This window comes from Electrona antarctica (genome assembly GCF_951216825.1).
Source record: "Electrona antarctica genome assembly, chromosome: 1".
NCBI classification, from domain to species: Eukaryota; Metazoa; Chordata; class Actinopteri; order Myctophiformes; family Myctophidae; genus Electrona; species Electrona antarctica.
In genome coordinates, this window is record NC_136806.1 from 26247464 (window position 1) to 26269333 (window position 21870).

A 21870-nucleotide genomic window follows, 5' to 3' on the forward strand; every position below is an offset into this window, starting at 1 on the left:
TATACGTTTTCACTTTTCAGCAGATACCAAGTGCTTTGCTTTCGACAGAATTATATTAATGCATCAGTTATGTGTGTTAGGTGGGTGAAGACAGAATAATAGAGCATTCAACTCCTCTGCTGGTATGTAGCGACACCGTGAGGGCAAATATCACATCCACTTATCCACTGCAGTCATTGCAAACAGTAGAATAGTCTAATCTCCACCTGCACCCTTTAATTTTCATATGAATACGCATTATACGCAAACTTTAAGCAAAGTGTGCAGAGGGCTATATAGCAGCACGTGTCCCGTAATGACTGAAGTTCCGTGGGAACTTCAGGACCACGGACAGCGACAATGAGCAGATACAAGCAATGACCCTTACTTGCGTTTAGGTATAATTGTGTGTGTGACTGAGAATTTCAAACAGCTCACCACTGAGGGTCAGAGCTCATGTATTCGAGGGGAAACAACAGCATGCCCTGCAGAGAAGGGCAGGAATTAAACCAGAGCAGAGTGTGTGTGTGTGTGTGTGTGTGTGTGTGTGTGTGTGTGTGTGTGTGTGTGTGTGTGTGTGTGTGTGTGTGTGTGTGTGTGTGTGTGTGTGTGTGTGTGTGTGTGCGCGCGCAATAACGCACGTTCTCTTTACTATTTGACTTTCTAAAGACATACATATTAGATTCACAGTCAGAGGTTAAAATAAACTGCCATAAAATTGAACACACACACACACACACACACACACACACACACACACACACACACACACACACACACACACACACACACACACACACACACACACACACACACACACACACACACACACACACACACACACACACACAGAGTCTTGGAACATGGAACGGAGGAAGGCTGCCACTGATGTGAATGATGTATAATGCAATGACCTGTGCATGTGTATTTCATTCCTACCTCGGGTGACCCATCGGAGTCTCCAAAGACCTCAGCAAAGTCTGTCGGACTTTTTCTCAGAGTCTGGTCTGCAGGCAGTGTGCTGTCATTATAAGAGCTGGCGAACTTAAAGTCACTCGTTCGAGAACCCGTCGTCAGGTAGGCGTCATAATTGTAAGTGCTGCGTAAAGTTCCTGTTCCGTCAACATCTGCGTAATTAGGAGGGAGATAAGCACTGGGGATGGCAACCGCTCCATCAAACAACAGTCTGGGCTTTCTCCTGTGACAAAACCTCACACCCAGGATGACAATAATGAATGTCAGGAAAAAGGTGGATACGGACACCAGTGCAACGATGAGATAAGACGTCAGTGTAGAATTATTATCATCATAAGACATATCTTTTAGTTCTGGAACTTCAGCCAAGTTGTCCGAGATAACTAAATACATAGAACAGGTGGCAGAGAGAGAAGGCTGTCCATTATCGTTCACTGACACAATTATATTCTGTTTCATGCTGTCGGATTCAGAAATGTCCCGCTGTGTCCTGATCTCTCCACTGTGGAGACCTATAGTGAAAAGTCCAGGATCTGTGGTTTTCACAATATGATAAGACAGCCAGGCATTTTGTCCAGAGTCTGCATCGACTGCTATCACCTTGGACACGAGAGAGCCCCCATTTGCACGTTTGGGGACAAGCTCAGTCATGAATGAGCTTCGCTCCGGGGCGGGGTACAATATCTGAGGAGAGTTGTCATTCACATCCGTTATGAAGACACTGACAGTCACATTACTGCTGAGAGGAGGAGAACCGTTGTCTCTGGCTATCACGTGGACTTTAAAGCTCCTGAACTGTTCATAATCAAAAGACCTCACAGCGTGGATCACCCCCGTGTCTCCGTTAATAGATAGAAAGGTGGATGCTGGGGAACCATTTACCTCACCAGGTAAAAGAGAGTAAATCACTGTTCCGTTTTGTCTCCAGTCTGGATCCTGAGCAGTAACAGAACATACAGTAAATCCAGGTTTGTTATTTTCAGTCAAGTACGCTTTGTAGGAATGTTCCTCAAACACAGGTGGGTTGTCATTGACATCACCTATCGATAAGTGGATTGTTTTAGAGGAGGATAGAGGTGGAGAGCCCTCGTCAGTGGCAGTGATTGTAATGTTGTAATCAGACACTAGTTCACGGTCCAGTTGACCCGTAGTGACCAGAGAATAATAGTGTTTTATGGATGGAACGAGTTTAAAAGGCATATTTGGCTGAATGGAGCAGTGCACTTGCTGGTTATTCTCAGAGTCTCTATCCTGCACATTAATTATGCCCACCTCTGAACCAGGTGGTGCATTCTCTGGTATAGATTGTGTTAGAGATTTCAAATAAATCTCAGGCACGTTATCATTGACATCAGTAATATCTATGATAACTTTAGCATATGAGGTTAGCCCTAAACCATCCCTGGCCTTCACTTTCATTTCAAAAGATGTCTGCTCTTCGAAATCAGTGACACCAATTACTTTAATTTCTCCCATTTTACGATCAATAGAAAATAACTTTGCATCTTCCTCTGATACATGGCCAAATGCATATGTTACTTCTCCATTTAAACCTTCATCTGCATCAGTAGCACTCACTGTAGCCACTATAGTATCTAGAGGAGAGTTTTCAGGCAGACTGGCTTTATAGACAGCTTGGCTAAACACGGGAGAGTTATCATTAGCATCCAATACGGTGATGTGTATGACTGCAGTGCCTGATCTTTGTGGAGCACCACCATCAGTGGCTGTGAGCAATACATTTATATCCTGCTGATTCTCACGATCAAGCTCTTTATCTAGGACCAGCTCAACAGTATTGCTCTCCACAGCCAAGACAAAATTGTCATTATTTTCAAGCAAGTATTTCTGAATAGAGTTCTGGCCCACATCCGCATCGTGTGCTTCCTCTATAAGAAAACGAGCTCCTTTATCTGCCGACTCTTGTATTTCCAATCTAATAATGCCTTCCTTGAATTGCGGAGAGTTGTCATTAATATCTCTAATATTAAGAGTTGTCCGATGAAGCTCTAATGGATTTTCCAAAACCAATTCAATTTGTATTACGCACGACGCCTTTTTTCCACAAAGACCGTCTCTGTCAATTCGTTCAGCAGCGACCAAATCACCAGTAATCAGATTAATGTCAACAAGCCGTTTGCGATTACCCTTGGTGTCAATACGAGCTTTTCGAGCCGTCAGTCTGGCTCCATCCAGCCCAAGATCCTTGGCTATATTTCCAATAACAGATCCGGGTTTCAGCTCCTCGGGGAATGTATAGCTTAGGTCCCCATAAACGATATGCAGCATTACAATAAAGACAGCAAAGCCCCAGATCAGGCCTGGCGACGGTAGTCCTTTGTATCCCATTCTGAGGCAAAACCAACAAGCGTGTGTTGAAATCCACAGTTTGATATTTACTATATGTGGAAAGAAATGTAAACCAGAACAATGTCGCTCTATCAAAAATGCACTGAACTGACAAAGCCTATATACTGAACTATTTTATCGGTGTTGGGGATGAGCTGGAAGCTAAATGAATGCAATATTTGAGGGTGGAGATGTATGTTGGCCCTCAACTGGTGAACAGCGACGCTATGAGTCCATGTTTTGCTAATACAACATTATAGACCATCACATAATATACTTATACTTATACTTATAAACATTCCTTAGCAAATCCAACACTAATTAACACTGCAATGAGGCTTGTGTGAAAATAGCCTTCTTGTCTTAAGGCAAGGGCTTGCTTCTCGAAGCAAAAATCACACCTGTGTGAAGTGACTTCAAGTAAGGGGCGCTCTTATCATCTTACTTCATCGAGGACGATTTGCGCAAAACAAACATCAAACTCTGTTCATGTTAATGTTAATGTTGGCATTTAATGTTTGTGTTAGTGACAAAACAAACATCTGTCTATTGTCAATGGCGTTTTTAATGTTTGTCTAAGGAAAAAACAACATTAACCTGTATATAGGAGCTCAAATAAAGGAAACGCATTTTAAACTGTAATAACAATAACGTAGGCCTATCTGCAGACGAACTTGCATTAATGATTTCAGCGCCACAAAGAGACAACTGTTTCCACTTGAAGCAACAGTTTTGCATTGCAAATTAGTCAGCCACAGTGTGTATATATAAACAAATTAGTCCATGTTATATTTTTGCCTCTAAACTTATAATAAACCGAGTCCAGCAGAACTAACATGCAATAAAATAAAATATTTAAGGCGTATTTGATTTAAATATGATCAAAATGTAGGAGGCTGCAATTCTTAAATAGCACACTATAGAACTCAGAGAGTTTTCATTTAGACAGACAGACAGACAGACAGACAGACAGACAGACAGACAGACAGACAGGTCTCAGTCATGCGTCATAATCATAAGTGCTGCGTAAAGTTCCTGTGCCATAAACCTCTTGTGCGTAATTAGGAGAGCGAAACGCCCTGCGTATGCATGGCTATGCATGGGCTTTCTCCTGCGACAAAACCTCACACCCAGGATGACAATGATGAAGGTCAGGACACAGACAACAGTGCAATTTGAAGATGAGAAGTCAGTTTAGAATTGTTGTCATGAGACATTTAAGTTCTGGAACTTCTGCCAAGTTGCTTGCCTCCACATTCATTTGAAAGCATACACCAAGCTTGTTTGTCAAACTGCAAATAAATGCGATGAGGTTCAAATTACGTTTGTGTGCATTCCACACAGTTTTCGGTTTTTTGTATTTAATATTTAGATATTTATATTTGATGAGGCACGCCCCCATGTTAGACTAATTGAAAACACACATGGCTACCTAGCTGGTTCTGATTACTAATATTTTCCTTCTAATGCGTGAGGGGGCTGTGGTTTTTCAATTGTTATTATTAAAAAAAGAATAATACCTATTTGTTTCTTGTCACATAGGCTATATTTAATAGTATTAAAAGTAGGCTACTCGAGTGCATTAAACTCCATGGTTATGGCTTATGGGTGTGTCTGGGAATAATAAAAAAAAATGAAATTAATGAAGCATGCATCTTAACTGCGTGGGCCCGGGGTGCACACAAAAACACATGCCCGAGAAAGTGTTTTAAAGTAGCCCTTTAAAGACCATTCAAGATTCAGCACCATGTACGGACAGAGCCGCAATAACAAGTGCGTTCAAACTGCCAAATGACAAACAGAATATTTATGGCCACAAAAACTGTCAGAGGACATAATATATAAATGCTAACGTCATTGATACATTACTCATTAAATGCTAACGTTAGTAATACAGCTCCTATTTAGAAGATAGGGTATTTTGGGTATTTTGTTTTGTTTTGTTAAGATAATTGTTAAATAGGCCTGTATTCGGATAGTACAAATTGATATAGTGTTGATTTGTTCAATAAGGAGCCTGCCCTTCGCGCACCTGCTCTTTAGTAAAAAAAAACATGCATTTAAACTTATTGTAACCAATCAGGAGAGGGAACTTGCAATGCACAGTATACAGTATAGTATACATTTAAGCTGATTAATGGGTGCACAAATGCACACTCGATAGCTATATACAAAACACTAAATACTTTTTGCGCGCGCGCACACACACACACACACACACACACACACACACACACACACACACACACACACACACACACACACACACACACACACACACACACACACACACACACACACACACACACACACACACACACACACACACACACGTTAAACACCAGGAATACTCACTTCCCTCCCAACATTTGGAATATAGAAAGATTCCTTTCTACAAAAGAAACTACAGCAATACCAATAATACCAAGATGATCTTTCACAGTGTGCTTAGCCGAGAACATACAGACTATAGGAGAGCCATGCCTTCACCATCTTTTTCAATAATGGAAGTAGGCTAATGCCAACACGTTTTGTTCTGTAAATGTAAAATCACATGTGGGTTTGCAGAGGAGGAAAGTAACAATAAAACCCATGAGCAATATATCAGTATCACTACTAAATCATATTAAAAGTTGAAATATTCCAAATTCCAAGTGCCTCAGTGCTTTTCACAGCAAAGAAACAAAACAACAAAAACTCTTTTTTAAAGTGAGCCGTTATGTTCTCATGAAAACATGGATGCTGCATTATTGCAGGCAAGGCATGATGTTGAAGCACACAGACCATGACTTGCAAAGGAGTCAAACAAAAATGTTAACAATCTCATATTTTTTTAAATCCAAAACATAAACATTATACTATACTTTTAAGTAATGAGTTGAAACGAGAAATACCTCAAGAGATTCTTCTGAATTTCCAAAAGCTTCAGCAAAGTCAGATGGACTTTTTCTCAGAGTCTGGTCAGCAGGCAATGTGTTGTCATTGTAAGAGCTGACAAATTTGAAGTCACTGGTTCTAGAACCTGTCGTCAGGTAGGCATCATAGTTGTAGGTGCTGCGTAAAGTTCCTGTGCCATCAACATCAGCGTAATTTGGAGGGAGATAAGCACTGGGAATGGAAACTGCTCCATCAAACAACAGTCTGGGCTTTCTCCTGCGACAAAACTTTACACCCATGATAACAATTATGAAGGTCAGGAAGAATGTGGAGACAGACACCAGTGCAACGATAAGATATGAGGTCATTTTAGAGTTGTTTTCATCATAAGACATATCTTTAAGTTCTGGAACTTCAGCCAAGTTGTCAGAAATAAGTAAATATATGGGACAGGTGGCAGAGAGAGAAGGCTGCCCGTTATCTTTCACTGCCACAATGAGGTTCTGTTTCATGCTGTCGGATTCAGAAATGTCCCGCTGTGTCCTGATCTCTCCGCTGTGGAGACCAATAGTGAAAAGTCCTGGATCAGTGGATTTGACAATATGATAGGACAGCCAAGCATTTTGTCCAGAGTCTGCATCTACAGCTATCACTTTGGATACAAGCGAGCTCCCATGTGCAGCTTTGGGAACCAGCTCGGTCATGAAGGAGTTACCTTCCTGGGTGGGGTACAGTATTTGAGGAGAGTTGTCATTCACATCCGTTATGAAGACACTGACAGTCACATTGCTGCTGAGAGGGGGAGAACCATTGTCTCTGGCTATCACATGGACTTTAAAACTCCTGAACTGTTCATAATCGAAGGACCTCACTGTGTGAATTACTCCTGTGTCTCCATTAATAGATATATAGGAAGATACAGGCGAGCCATTTACCTCACCAGGTAAAAGAGAATAAATCACAGTACCATTTTGTCTCCAGTCTGGGTCTTGAGCAGAAACTGGAAATAAGATGGATCCAGGCTTATTATTTTCAGTCACATAGGCGCTATAGAACTGTTTCTCAAACACAGGTGGGTTGTCATTGATGTCACCGACTGTTAAGTGAATAGTTTTAGAAGATGAGAGAGGTGGAGAGCCCTCATCAGTGGCAGTGATTGTAATGTTGTAATCAGATACTAGTTCACGGTCCAGTTGTCCGGTGGTCACTAGAGAATAATATTTTTTGATGGACGGAACCAGCTTAAAGGGAACATTCTGTTCAATGAAACAGTGAACTTGTCGATTATTCTCAGAGTCTCTATCCTGAACATTAATGATGCCCACTCCCGTGCCAGGGGGCACATTCTCTGGTATGGGATTAGTTAGAGATTTTAAATAAATGGCAGGGGCATTGTCATTAACATCAGTTAAATCAATAATTAATGTGGAATATGATGTTAGACCTAAACCATCTTTTGCTCTTATTTGCAATTCAAATGAGGATTTCTTTTCATAGTCAACTGGGCCAATAACGTTTATTTCTCCAGTTTTTTGGTTAAGAGAAAACAAATGTTTATCCTCATCAGATAAATGATCAAAATCATAAGTTACTTCACCATTAACGCCTTCATCTGCATCAGTAGCAATCACTGTTATAACAACTGTGTTTACAGGAGAGTTTTCAGGCAGACTGGCTTTATAGACGGCCTGGCTAAACACTGGGGCGTTATCATTAGCATCCAGTACAGTGACGTGTATGACGACAGTACCTGATCTCTGTGGTGAGCCACCATCGAGAGCTGTAAGCAGTAATGTAACATCCTGCTGTTCTTCCCGATCTAACTCCTTTTGCAAGACTAGCTCACTATATTTTCTTCCTCCACTTTTTGTGTTGACATTTAAAATAAAGTGTTCATTTTTCTCTAACGAATAAGTCTGAACTGCATTCTGTCCAATGTCCAGGTCATGGGCTTCCCCTAGTAGGAAACGTGCTCCTCTAGCGGCCGATTCCTGTATTTCAATACGTATCTCATCTTCATTGAATTGTGGAGAATTATCGTTGATATCTTGAATATGGACACTAATGCGATGAAGTTCCATGGGATTCTCCAACACAAGTTCTTCTTTTAAAATACACGTCGCCTTCTTGCCACATAGGCCTTCTCTGTCAATCCTTTCCGCGACAATCAACTCGCCAGAATTCAGCTTTATGTCAAAATACCTATTACTACTTTCCTCGGTATCAATACGTGGATTTCGAGCAGAGATTCTTGCGACCTCCAGTCCGAGGTCCTTGGCTATATTCCCAACAACAGATCCACGTTTCATCTCCTCTGGAAAAGAATAGCTTATGTCTCCATTTACGCAGCAAAATGCAAGATACACCACAGCAACGACGCAGTATTGCGGGGCAATCCATTCACTTATTCGCCTCATTTCAATAATGACGGTGATTAAAGATGTTCTCACAGAAAAAAGCAATAGGCCTACGCGCGTTTAGACAATAAAGGAAAAATATTTCAAATAAACTGCAAACTGGTATTGTGCACTTCTTCCATTTACTGAATCAGAAGGCTTTGTAAGCGTCGACTATATGGGTGTGTGAATGTATTATTCCAAAGACAAGTGCATAGCGACACCACGCGTATGAATCAGAAAAGGGAATTCAACAAACTGTTTAATATTATGGAGAATGTTCCACCATTATGGATAATTATGGAGAATGTTTTATATAGGCCATAAAATAGACAACACTCCTAACATATATTTAATTATAGCTGCTTTCCTAATTCCGGTGCTATATTTCCCTCAGCAGGAGCTTGTGGAAATTATATTCGTACTAAGAGAGAGATAGAGATATAGACAGACATACAGAGAGAGAGAGAGAGAGAGAGAGAGAGAGAGAGAGAGAGAGAGAGAGAGAGAGAGAGAGAGAGAGAGAGAGAGAGAGAGAGAGAGAGAGCTGTCATGGCAGCATTAAGAAAAGCGATTTCAGGTCCATGGACAGTGGATTTTTCCAATGACACAGTATTGAAATGCAAGTGCAGCCTGTCGCCTTAGCCTGATTATCAGACTCTGAAGCTTCTTGAGAAGCAGTCCACACACTTTTTGAATTATTCCAATAAATTTAGAGCAATCTAACTAATGGCTGTCATTCTGAAATATAACTCATTTATGGTCTTCATTGTTTCACCGGAAAGTGAACATTCACCCGAATCACTATACTAAAAAAAGGGGAAAAAAATAAACTTTCTTTAAAGTGTAACTCAGGCAAACTTCGAGGTTGTCTCGTTGATGACGTATATAAAATAATAATAGTGTGCATTAAATTAAATTAATATAAATGTAATATCACAATGTGCATGTGGGCTATGGGCAATACTCAATTTGAAACGGTATTATTAAGAATAATATGCAAATATCGCATAATATCAACAAGACCTTCTGTAATGTCCTGACAATCAATAGACCCCCTACAGTATATAACAGCAACATAAACAACACCTGCATTAGAAGGAATGAGCTTTGTTATAAAATGTAAACTGTTGGCATAAGTACATGCATGCTAAGGAAAGCATGCAACAAGGCAACGAACAACACTATACAAATATGATCCCAGAGCCTACCTCTGAGGAGTCATCGGAGTCTCCAAATACATCAGCAAAGTCAGTTGGTGTTTTTACCAAAGTCTGGTCAGCAGGCAGTGTGCTGTCATTGTACGAGCTGGCGAACTTGAAGTCACTGGTTCTAGACCCTGTTGTCAAGTAGGCGTCATAATTGTAACTGCGTAAAGTTCCTGTGCCGTCAACATCTGCATAATTAGGAGGGAGATAAGCACTGGGGATGGCAACCGCTCCATCAAACAACAGTCTAGGCTTTCTCCTGCGACAAAACCTCACACCCAGGATGACAATAATAAAGGTGAGGAAAAAAGTGGACACACTAACAAGCGCAATGATGAGATAAGAAGTCAGTTTAGAGTTGTTCTCGTCAAAAGACATATCTTTGAGTTCTGGAACTTCAGCCAAGTTATCAGAAATTAGTAAATATATGGGGCATGTGGCAGACAGAGAAGGCTGTCCATTGTCTTTCACTGCCACAATGAGGTTCTGTTTCATGCTGTCAGATTCAGAAATGTCCCGCTGTGTCCTGATCTCTCCACTGTGGAGACCAATAGTGAAAAGCCCTGGGTCAGTGGATTTGACAATATGATAGGACAGCCAGGCATTCTGTCCAGAGTCTGCATCTACAGCTATCACCTTGGATACAAGCGAGCTCCCATGTGCAGCTTTAGGGACCAGCTCTGTCATGAATGAGCTTCCCTCTGGGGCGGGGTACAGTATTTGAGGAGAGTTGTCATTCACATCCGTTATGAAGACACTGACAGTCACATTGCTGCTGAGAGGAGGAGAACCATTGTCTCTGGCTATCACATGGACTTTAAAACTCCTGAACTGTTCATAATCAAATGATCTCACAGCGTGGATCTCTCCTGTGTCACCGTTAATGGATAGATATGAGGATACCGGGAAACCGTTTACATCTGCAGGTAAAATAGAGTAAATCACTGTTCCATTTTGTCTCCAGTCTGGGTCTCGAGCAGTAATGGAACACAACGTTGAACCGGGTTTGTTATTTTCAGTCACAAAGGTGCTGTATGACTGTTCCTCAAACACAGGAGGGTTGTCATTGACGTCACATATTGATAATTGGATAGTTTTGGACGAGGACAGTGGTGGAGAGCCCTTATCGGTGGCCGTGATTGTAATGTTGTAATCAGATATTGTTTCGCGGTCCAGGTTATCCGAGGTCACAAGAGAATAGTAGTTTTTAATGGAAGAGATAAGCTTAAAAGGAATGTTTTGCTGAATGTAACAATGAACTTGTCGGTTTCTCTCAACATCTCTATCTTGCACGTTAATGATACCCACTTCTGTACCAGGTTGCACGTCCTCCGGTAAGGGATTAGACAGGGATTTTAGATATATTACTGGAGCATTGTCATTCATATCAGTGATATCAATTATGACCTTCGAATTAGATGAAAGTCCATACCCATCCTTGGCATCCACACGCATCTCAAATTTAGAGTCACTCTCAAAATCAATTGGTCCAGTTACTTTTATTTCGCCAGTTTTACTATCCAGTGAAAATGCTTTCCTTGCCCTTTCTGAAATACGACTGAATTCATATGTGACCTCTCCATTGATTCCCTCGTCTGCATCAGTAGCGTTAACTGAAACTACCATAGTATCTAGAGGCGAGTTCTCGGGTAGATTGGCTTTATAGACGGCCTGGCTAAACACTGGGGCGTTATCATTAGCGTCTAGCACAGTGACGTGTATGACTACAGTACCTGATCTCTGTGTAGAACCTCCGTCAACTGCAACAAGGGCTAGATTTAAACTATTTTGCTTCTCACGATCTAGCTCCTTTTCTAATACCAATTCAACATTTTTAGAACCATCGTTATCTCCTCGAACAGACAGAACAAAATTATCATTATTTTGTAGGCTGTATCGCTGAACAGCATTTTGTCCTATATCAGCATCATGCGCCTCGTTAACCCGATAGCGAGCTCCCTTGACGGCTAACTCGCTGATTTCCAATTTAATAATATCCTTCGGGAAATTTGGTGAATTGTCATTAACATCCTGAATCATCAGTGAAACACGATGTAATTCCAAGGGGCTTTCAAGAACCAATTCAAATCTCAGAAAGCACGACGCCTTCTCCCCACATAGTTCCTCCCTGTCGATTCTTTCACCAACGATGAGGTTTCCCGTTTTAAAGTCAATTTCACAATAGCGCTGGTGGTCTCCCTCTGTGTCAATCCGTGCCTTACGAGTGGACATTCGACCTAGGTCCAGTACAAGATCTTTGGCTATATTCCCAACAACAGATCCACGACTCATCTCCTCTGGAATAGAATAACTCAGATCTCCATTGGCAAATTGTGCAGTGAGTGCAACCACGAACACAAGGTCTATCAAAGCTGTTCCCGTGTGCCCCATTGTTTCATCAAAATCGTGATGAAGTTGAAAAAATAATGTAGTTTGTGAATAATATCCTCTGAAAGAAGAAAGCACTGTCTATGTTTAATATATTGTTATAATCGACTACACAGTTTCCGCAGCACCGATCCTACCCTTTGTTGACTACTAGTTTATTTCTGTGGGTGGATAAGTGGACCTCTCTCATATCAGCTAGTGAACAGCGACACTGTGGGTATTTTTAAGATACTACATAGAGGTTATGCACAATGTTTAACTATATTTTGTGCTTAGTCTTTACTTCCAACTTCATTTGAAAGCATATACACAAAGCCAGATTGTTGGTATTGCAAAGGCACGAAGCCATCAAATTACAAATAAATGCAATGAGGTTAAGATGGCCAACCAGATTAAACACACACACACACACACACACACACACACACACACACACACACACACACACACACACACACACACACACACACACACACACACACACACACACACACACACACACACACACACACACACACACACACACACACACACACACACACACTTTGCATGAGTCTAACATGGTTAAAATCGAGTTTGAAGTTCAATGGGCTTATATAGGATGGTAAAAATGCACATGAATAGCAAATATCTAAATGTTGAGTAACTAAGTACTCATTTAAAGACCATATCAACATTCAGCACCATGGAGAGAGACTGAGCGGCAAGGCAAATACTGGAGTTGTAACCGGACACAGTCAGGAGTGCGTTCATTTTGTCATTTTAACGCTCATTTAATGCTCAGAGAGAGAGAGAGAGAGAGAGAGAGAGAGAGAGAGAGAGAGAGAGAGAGAGAGAGAGAGAGAGAGAGAGAGAGAGAGAGAGAGAGAGAGAGAGAGAGAGAGAGAGAGAGAGAATGACGTTCTAATTTTAATCAAAGTCATATATGTTCATGAATGAACTTTACCTTGGAAAGTAACAATACAATCCATGAGAAATGTGTCGGTATGAATACGAAATAATGCATACACATACATATTATTATTAATATAGTGGAAATATTGCAATGTCAAGTCACTCCAGTGCTTTTCACAGGAAGCAAGATAATAAAAAATCACACATCAGCATATACATCATCACTTTCATTGTTCATGCAGCCAATCAAATCATCACATTCCGTGGTACAAACAGATGCACAAAGCTGTGCATAGGGGGGGCTAACGCCCCTTCCAAAATGCAAAATAAATGTGCTAGTGGGAATATAAAGGTGCACTGAACTAATAATTTTTTGGATTGCAGGAACTGGTGGGCTGCTGTCCATGGTGCTGAGAAATGTGTCTGTGTCTCTCCGTCTGTCTCTGTGTCTCCTCTGTCTGTCTCCCTCTGTCTCTCTCTCTGTGTGTGTGTGTGTGTGTGTGTGTGTGTGTGTGTGTGTGTGTGTGTGTGTGTGTGTGTGTGTGTGTGTGTGTGTGTGTGTGTGTGTGTGTGTGTGTGTGTGCGAGTGTGCGTGCGTGTGTGTGTGTCTCTTTCTCTCTCACACACACATAACATGGATGTTGCAAGCAAACAGTGATATTTAATAACTTGCAGTCAAACAACAATCTTAAGACAATAATGTGAAATACCTCAAGAGATTCCTCTGAATTCCCAAATGCCTCAGCAAAGTCAGATGGACTTTTTCTCAGAGTCTGGTCAGCAGGCAATGTGTTGTCATTGTAAGAGCTGATGAATTTGAAGTCACTGGTTCTAGAACCTGTCGTTAGGTAGGCATCATAGTTGTAGGTGCTGCGTAAAGTTCCTGTACCATCGACATCTGCGTAATTTGGAGGGAGATAAGCACTGGGGATGGCAACTGCTCCATCAAACAACAGTCTAGGCTTTCTCCTGCGACAAAACTTCACACCCAGGATGACAATTATGAAGGTCAGGAAAAAGGTTGATACAGACACCAGTGCAATGATGAGATATGAGGTCAGTTTAGAGTTGTTTTCATCATAAGACATATCTTTAAGTTCTGGAACTTCAGACAAGTTATCAGAAATAAGTAAATATATGGGACAGGTAGCAGAGAGAGAATGCTGTCCATTATCTTTCACTGCCACAATAAGGTTCTGTTTCATACTGTCAGATTCAGAAATGTCCCGCTGTGTCCTGATCTCTCCGCTGTGGAGACCAATAGTGAAAAGTCCTGGATCAGTGGATTTGACAATATGATAGGACAGCCAAGCATTTTGTCCAGAGTCTGCATCTACTGCTATCACTTTGGATACAAGCGAGCTCCCATGTGCAGCTTTGGGAACGAGTTCGGTCATGAAGGAGTTACCTTCCTGGGTGGGGTACAGTATTTGAGGAGAGTTGTCATTCACATCCGTTATGAAGACACTGACAGTTACATTGCTGCTGAGAGGGGGAGAACCATTGTCTCTGGCTATCACATGGACTATAAAGCTCCTGAACTGTTCATAATCGAAGGACCTCACTGTGTGAATTACTCCTGTGTCTCCATTAATAGATATATAGGAAGATACAGGGGAACCATTTACCTCACCAGGTAAAAGAGAATAAATTACTGTACCATTTTGTCTCCAGTCTGGGTCTTGAGCAGAAACTGGACATAAGGTGGATCCAGGCTTATTATTTTCAGTCACGTAGGCGCTATAGAACTGTTTCTCAAACACAGGTGGGTTGTCATTGACGTCACCGACCGCTAAGTGAATAGTTTTAGAAGATGAGAGAGGTGGAGAGCCCTCATCAGTGGCAGTAATAGTAATGTTGTAATCAGATACTATTTCACGGTCCAGTTGTCCGGTGGTCACTAGAGAATAATATTTTTTGATGGACGGAACAAGCTTAAAGGGAACATTCTGTTCAATGGAACAGTGAACTTGTCGATTATTCTCAGAGTCTCTATCCTGAACATTAATGATGCCCACCTCCATGCCAGGTGGCACATTTTCTGGTATGGGATTAGTTAGAGATTTTAAATAAATGGCAGGGGCATTATCATTAACATCAGTTAAATCAATAATTAATGTGGAATATGATGTTAAACCTAATCCATCTGTTGCTCTTATTTGCAATTCAAATGAAGATTTCTCTTCATAGTCAACTGGGCCAATAACCTTTATTTCTCCAGTTTTTTGGTTAAGAGCAAACAGATGTTTATCCTCATCAGATAAATGATCAAAATCATAAGCCACTTCACCATTAACGCCTTCATCTGCATCAGTAGCAATCACTGTGGTTACAACGGTGTCTACAGGAGAGTTTTCAGGCAGACTGGCTTTATAGACGGCCTGGCTAAACACTGGGGCGTTATCATTAGCATCCAGTACAGTGACGTGTATGACGACAGTACCTGATTTCTGTGGTGAGCCACCATCGAGAGCTGTAAGCAGTAATTTAACATCCTGCTGTTCTTCCCGATCTAACTCTTTATCCAAGACTAACTCGCTATATTTTCGTCCTCCACTTTTTGCGTTTAGGCTTAAAATGAAGTGGTCATTTTTCTCTAAAGAATAAGTGTGAACTGCATTCTGTCCTATGTCCAGATCATGGGCTTCCCCTAGTAAGAAACGCGCTCCTTTAACCGCAGATTCGTGAATTTCAATACTAATCTTATCCTTGTTAAATTGGGGAGCGTTGTCATTTATATCTTGTATATGAACACTAATGCGATGAAGTTCCAGAGGGTTCTCCAAAACAAGTTCTTCTTTTAAAACACACGTAGACTTCTTGCCACATAGGCCTTCTCTGTCAATCCTATCGGCGACAATCAACTCGCCAGAATTCAGCTTTATGTCGAAATACATTTTACTACTTTCCTCGGTATCAATACGTGGATTTCGAGCAGACAGTCTGGCGACCTCCAGTCCAAGGTCCTTAGCTATATTCCCAACAACAGATCCACGTTTCATCTCCTCTGGAAAAGAATAGCTTATGTCTCCATTTACGCAGCAAAATGCAAGACAAACCACAGCAACGATGCAGTACTGCGGGACTATCCATTCACGTATCCGCCTCATTTCAAAAAGATTAAAGATGTTCTCACAAAAAATATATCGCCCTACTTGTTTAGACAATAACGAAATAATTTCAAAACGACTGCAAACTGGTATCGTGCCTCTTCGTTTTACTGAATGAGAAGGCTTTGTATTTGTCGACGACAGGGGGTGTGGGAATGTAGTATTAATTCCAAAACAAGCGCATAGCGACACCACGCGTATAACTCAGAGGAGTCAAGTCAACAATTGTCTGTGGTGAACTGGTCCTATAAAACAATAATGCTACAGTGAAAATAACACAACGAGAAGCCTGTTTTAGGCTACCTCCCTAATACACACTCACTCACTCACTCACTCACTCACTCACTCCTCGAAGGTAGGCTTTCGCTCTCTCTCTCTTAATAAATAAATACTAAATAAAAGAGACAGAGAGATGCATGACTATTTCAGCACCATGGGCAGCAGCCCTAGCCCAACTGCAGACGCTAGTTTGCAGTTGTGTTGGACAGTAGCTTTGCACCTGTGGCACAAGCACAACATTACAACACGAGTACTGTCGCCTTGTGGGTTTCAATTATTTATTGTAATAGGCCTAATATTAGAGAGCAATCTGATGGAATGCGTCAATTCGCAAACGTTGTAGAAGCTTAGCATGCAGCCTTGTTGTTTGTACTCGATGTTGGTCCCATACAATCAGTGCAATGCGAGTTCATGGTCTTTGCTGTTTGTGCTCTGTGCGTGTCTTCGAATAATTAGGATACATCAACTATGGACAGTTATGGCCTATAATGACAAAATGCTGCTGAAAACTTAAAAGTGAGCTTCAGTTTATCTCGCTCTCTCTCTCGCGCGCGCACACACACACACACACACACACACACACACACACACACACACACACACACACACACACACACACACACACACACACACAGAGCCGGACTTACCGTTGGGCTAGGGTGGGCTGAAGCCCGGGGGCCCCCGACTAGGGGGGCCCAAAAAAAAAAAAATTGTAAAGTGAAATCCAATTCAAGTGAAATGTGTGTATTGTTATTGTATTTAGTTGTATTATGGTTAAACCATTGAGAGCTTCTGCCTGCCTGCCTCTCTTTTTAGGGGCCTGGGTACCCCAAAATGAAAACAAAATAGCCCAAAATTTTTTCGGCCTCGCGGCTGCGCCGCTCAGCCAAATGGCGGTACGCGCGGCTTCGCCGCGCGCCCCAAGGGGGGCCCTCAAATTTGCTCCAGCCCGGGGGCCCTCAGCAAGGTAAATCCGGCTCTGCACACACACACACACACACACACAGCCTTGATTTCAGCAATAATCAAACGCAAAAGGTATAGCCTATATGCGTTTCTCTTCCCAGCGGCGCGTTCCGACATGTTTGGTCTTTGTGTGAGAGCAAATGCAAATGAATAGCCTATACTGATGCAATACATTGTATGGCATAAACATGCACAAGCAGCACAACAAAACAACAATAAGAGCAGCAGCAGCAATACAATACACATGTTTATGATTACAATGCCTACCTCAGAGGAGTCATCGGAGTCTCCAAATGCATCAACAAAGTCTGTTGGTGTTTTTATCAGAGTCTGGTCTACAGGCAACGTGTTGTCATTATAAGAGCTGACGAACTTGAAGTCACTGGTTCTAGAACCCGTCGTCAGATAGGCGTCATAATTGTAAGCGCTGCGTAAAGTTCCTGTTCCGTCAACATCTGCGTAATTAGGAGGGAGATAAGCACTGGGGATGGCAACCGCTCCATCAAACAACAGTCTGGGCTTTCTCCTGTGACAAAACCTCACACCCAGGATGAGTATAATAAAGGTGAGGAAAAATGTGGACACACTAACAAGCGCAATGATCAGATAAGAAGTCAGTTTCGAGTTGTTCTCGTCATAAGACATATCTTTGAGTTCTGGAACTTCAGCCAAGTTATCAGAAATAAGTAAATATATGGGGCAGGTGGCAGAGAGAGAAGGCTGTCCATTATCTTTCACTGCTACGATCAGGTTCTGTTTCATGCTGTCAGATTCAGAAATGTCCCGCTGTGTCTTTATCTCTCCACTGTGGAGACCAATAGTAAAAAGTCCTGGGTCAGTGGATTTGACAATATGATAGGATAGCCATGAATTTTGTCCAGAGTCTGCATCTACTGCTATCACCTTAGATACCAGAGAGCCCCCCAGAGCTGCTTTGGGGACCAGCTCTGTCATAAGAGAGTTGCCCTCCGGGGCGGGGTACAGTATCTGAGGAGAGTTGTCATTCACATCGGTTATGAAGACACTGACAGTCACATTGCTGCTGAGTGGAGGAGAACCATTGTCTCTGGCTATCACATGAAATATAAAGCTCCTGAACTGTTCATAATCAAATGACCTCACAGCGTGGATAACCCCTGTGTCTCCGTTAATGGATATGTAGGATGATGCCGGGGAACCGTTTACATCTCCAGGTAAAATAGAGTAAATCACTGTGCCGTTTTGTCTCCAGTCTGGGTCTCGAGCAATAATGGAACATAAAGTTGAACCAGGTCTGTTATTCTCAGTCACGAAGGTGCTGTAGGACTGCTCCTCAAATACAGGTGGGTTGTCGTTGACGTCACCCACTGATAAATGAATTGTTTTAGAGGAGGACAGTGGTGGAGAGCCCTCATCAGTGGCAGTGATTGTAATGTTGTAATCAGACACTAGTTCACGGTCCAGTTGTCCTGTGGTGACCAAAGAATAGTAGTTTTTAATTGAAGAAACAAGTTTGAAAGGAACGTTTTGCAGAACTGAGGATCGGACCTGTCGGTTCTTCTCAAAGTCTATATCTTGCACGTTAATGATGCCCACTTCTGTGCCAGGCTGCACGTTCTCTGGTATTGGATTAGACAGCGATTTTAAATATATCACTGGAGCATTGTCATTCATATCAGTGATATCAATTATTACTTTAGCATCAGATGAAAGCCCATACCCATCCTTGGCATATATACGCATCTCATATTTAGCGTCACTCTCGAAATCAATCGGCCCTGTCACTTTAATTTCACCCGTTTTACTGTCCAGTGAAAATGCTTTCCTCGCCCTTTCTGAAATGCGACTGAATTCATATGTGACCTCTCCATTGATTCCCTCGTCTGCATCAGTAGCATTCACTGTAACTACTAGGGTATCTATAGGCGAGTTCTCGGGTAGACTGGCTTTGTAAATGGCATGGCTAAACACTGGAGCGTTATCATTAGCGTCTAGCACAGTGACGTGTATGGCTACAGTGCCTGATCTCTGTGGAGAACCTCCGTCAACTGCAACGAGGGCTAGATTCAAACTATGTTGCTTTTCACGGTCTAGTTCCTTTTCTAATACCAATTCAACATTTTTAGACCCATCAGTGTCTCCTCGAATAGACAGAACAAAATTATCATTATTTTGCAAACTGTAATGCTGTACCGCATTTTGCCCAATATCCGCGTCGTTCGCCTCGTTAATGCGATAGCGAGCTCCTTTAGTAGCAGATTCTCTGATTTCTAGCTTTACTGTATCCTTTGGGAAAACTGGAGAATTGTCATTAACATCCTGAATCAGCAGTGAAACACGATGCAGTTCCAAAGGGCCCTCTAGAACTAACTCAAATTTGACCGTGCAGGACATCTTCTCCCCACATAACTCCTCTCTGTCGATTCTCTCTCTAACGACGAGGTTTCCCGTTTTTAAATCAATGTCACAACAATGCTGGCGGTCTCCCTCGGTGTCAATACGCGCCTTACGATCCGACATTCTTCTTGCCTCCAGTCCAAGATCTTTAGCTATATTCCCAACAACAGAGCCATGTTTCATCTCCTCCGGAATAGAATAGCTCAGATCTCCATTGGTAAATCGGGCGAGGACAGCAATTCCGCACAAAAAGCCCAGCAGTGATGTCCATTTGTGCCCCATTATCATTTTGGAAATGTGATACCAATATGTAGGATAATCTAGTCAGTGAATTCCATGTCTGTCTTTTTTAATAGACCAATATAGACAGGAAATTGCGACCTACACCGTTTCTACAGCAATGGCTCCCCTTTTGTAGACTACTTATTTATTTCAGTAGGAGGACCACTCTCATCATCTGGTGAACAGCGACACTTCGGGTATATTACAGTTATTACAGGTGAATGGCAGTGATAATAATTAACACATTATCATAATCACTACTATTCATTCACATAATCATCTTCGATCCAAATCTAAAATACTGTATAGCCATGACACATTAATAAAAAATGTCTTGCAAAAAAAACTGCATGTGATATGTGGCATCAGAAGCCTATGACCACATTCAGCACCACGGACAGAGACAATGGCTAACTCTATAAGGGTCGAGATTACTTTATCGGTACAGTGACAATGTCAAGTCAATATTCCGATAATTATTTCAATGGCAGTGGCATAATGTATGTTAATCCATTTGATTAAGTATTAGCATTATAGTGGGTATTGGTTTGCAGGTAAACCTAATAAGTAAACATCAAATGTCCAAATTACTATTCAATCAAAAGGCTGATATTTGTAGTATAACTCGTTTTTGGTTAACCTTTTTAGGATTATTGTAACTGTAACGCTGTTATTGTTTTTTCCCAAACCAAAGTATTCAATCAATCATTCAAGTCTGAAAAATGTTTAATATATACAGTAATGCAAGGAAATATATGACCTGGGCAATCATTCTATTTGAACAAATACACACTCATCAGCCTCATGTGAAGTGAGGAGCACTCTTACATACATCAGCCAATCAAATCATCACATTCCGTGCTACAAACACAAACACGTGCTACAAGCACGTGCTCAAACACACCATATACACAGTACACAAAGCTGTGCATAGGAGGCCCTCAAAAACAATATTTTGGCAGCAACACACAGGAACAAGGTTTTATCGAGATCTTTTTTAAATGGTTGGTGATATACAAACCAGAAATATAAGTGGATTAAAGTTTACTGTACTGAGACAACCAACAAGGACATATTTATCATTATATTTTCAAATCTACACATCCACCTGCCATGCAGACAGAAAAAGCTGAACCATGAAACAAAAGCCTTTGCTATAGAGCCTTTCTCTATAGCAAAGATTAACACCCAGGTGAGCTTTCACAAAATGTCCTTGAAAACCCTCACAGTGCAATCTGAAACCTGCATCACAAGGTTGGGATGGGTGTCAACAATACTTTCCATTAATGTAATTCAGTAGTGCAAGTTCAGTCAGGAATTTGTATCTATAGCCTAAGGCAATTTGCATGCTCAATTGTGCACAGAAGTTTAACCTGCAATCATCATTAACTGAGGCATATTATGAAGCAGCGAGCCATAAAAGAAGATCTGGTCAACCAAAGTAAACTGATTGATATAAAAGTATATTGACACGACTTAATCAACAAATCCCTATGCAAGTGTTTCTGGCTGGAAGGGAGTTATGCAACTCTGATATACAATTGCAAATGTTTTGTAGAGATAGATTCCATGGAAAGTAAATTACAAATCTGCATGCACATTCAGCAATAAAAACCAGAATGGGTAAATGTATCCTGTCTGCCATCTTTCAATCAAAATGTACAAATTGGAAATTAAACAGATTTAGCAGCAAGATCAGAGTATCATGAAACCTAGTTGAAACCAAGAAAGTGTGTGAGTGTGACTGCCAAGAGCAAACAGCAAGTAGCCTACTGCAGTGCTTTTCAAAGC

General features: G+C 41.5%; 3 protein-coding genes across 3 annotated transcripts in view; all 3 read right to left on the bottom strand.

The window, feature by feature from the left end:
- The window catches only part of LOC306919690 (protocadherin beta-15-like), a gene marked incomplete at both ends in the record, with an annotated part of 333762 nt that overhangs the window by 100599 nt on the left and 211293 nt on the right, over positions 1-21870 (bottom strand). The window lies entirely within an intron of this gene.
- On the bottom strand, positions 414-16176 carry LOC306926871 (uncharacterized protein; the record flags this gene model as incomplete). The annotated part of the gene is made up of 5 exons (XM_079506356.1): positions 414-464; positions 919-2651; positions 7931-8492; positions 9788-11912; positions 15878-16176. The coding sequence occupies 5 exons, from the start codon at positions 16174-16176 to the stop codon at positions 414-416; spliced, it is 4770 nt and encodes a 1589-aa protein (XP_079362482.1).
- LOC306926877 (protocadherin beta-15-like) lies at positions 16641-20079 on the bottom strand (the record flags this gene model as incomplete). Its single annotated transcript, XM_079506369.1, has 2 exons — positions 16641-16675; positions 17664-20079. 2 exons carry the CDS (start codon positions 20077-20079, stop codon positions 16641-16643), a joined length of 2451 nt encoding a protein of 816 aa, XP_079362495.1.